The sequence below is a fragment of the Arachis ipaensis genome, chromosome B02 (genome assembly GCF_000816755.2).
Source record: "Arachis ipaensis cultivar K30076 chromosome B02, Araip1.1, whole genome shotgun sequence".
Lineage (NCBI taxonomy): Eukaryota > Viridiplantae > Streptophyta > Magnoliopsida > Fabales > Fabaceae > Arachis > Arachis ipaensis.
Window position 1 is genome coordinate 90,931,436 of NC_029786.2, and position 1,176 is coordinate 90,932,611.

Here is a 1,176-nt window from a genome sequence, read left to right on the forward strand (position 1 = left end):
TTTCCTTTTCACAATATATAAATTTTACTCTCTCTTTCCCCTCCCTCCCTCTCTCTTTCTCTGTCTGCACCTGCACTTTGTTTTCTCTCCTTTTGTTCTTTCGCTGTCGCACGGAACCAAACACTTCCTTGCAACCTTCACTCTCACACGCACTGACGCACTCTCTCTCTCATAACACACACAGTCACACTCAATACTCTCTCTCTCTTTGTTTTTCCCTTTTAACATGACCACATTGCAAAACAATTCCTCCACCACATACCATTTCCGGTTATGAATCCCACAGCACTATCATCACACCAACCACCACCGCCACCACCGCCATTGCAGCAGCAGCAACAACAACCACAACCTCTTCGCACCTGCCCCCGCCACCCTCAAGAAAAATTCACGGGCTTCTGCCCTGAATGCCTCTGTGAACGCCTCGCCGAACTCAACCCAAACAACACCAACTCCAACACTCCTCTCCCCCGCAAGCCACCTACTTCCTCCACCGCTGCCGCCGCACTTAGAGCAATCTTCCGTCCTTCCTCCACTGCCTCCGCAAAAGACAACACCACCAGCAGCAGGCCGCCTACCTCTTCTTTCTTGCCGGAGCTCCGTCGAACGAAATCGTTTTCGGCTTCCAAGAACGAAGCCTTATCCGGCGCGTTCGAGCCGCAGAGAAGATCCTGCGACGTTAGGGCTCGAAATAGCACACTCTGGAATCTCTTCACGCAAGAGGCGGAGAAGAAATCACAGCAGAACAAGGAAGCTTCAGAAGCTGAAGCAACAAATCAGGTATCAGTAGTTGAAACAAAGGAAGAAGAAGAAGAAGAGGAGGAGGAGGTAAAAGAAGTTGAACTAGTAGTTGAAGAAGAAGAAAATCTCGAGCGAAACGACGTGGTTGAGGAAGAAGACGACGAAATTAGGGCTCTTGAGGAACCCAATGTGAATGTGATTGAAGAAGGAGTTGGGGAAATTGTTGTTGAAGAAGAAGAGCAAGAGTTGAAGGCAATGAAGGACCACATAGATCTCGATTCTTCCAATTCACAGCCAAAGAAGGATTCCAAGATCGCCGGTAGTCTCTGGTCAGCGGCTTCGGTGTTCAGCAAGAAGCTGCAGAAATGGAGGCAGAAACAGAAGATGAAGAAGCGTCGAAACGGCGTCGTTGACGGCGGTTCCGGCGACTGTGGA

At 49.7% G+C, this 1,176-nt stretch overlaps 1 protein-coding gene across 1 annotated transcript in view; it reads left to right on the forward strand.

The window, feature by feature from the left end:
• LOC107625702 (UPF0503 protein At3g09070, chloroplastic) overlaps positions 23 to 1,176 on the forward strand; it is a 4,183-nt gene continuing 3,029 nt past the window's right edge. The window contains exon 1 of the mRNA XM_016328396.2: positions 23 to 1,172. Within this exon, the coding sequence (XP_016183882.2) occupies positions 274 to 1,172 (899 nt within the window). The 5' untranslated portion in view covers positions 23 to 273. The remainder of the gene's footprint in view (positions 1,173 to 1,176) is intronic.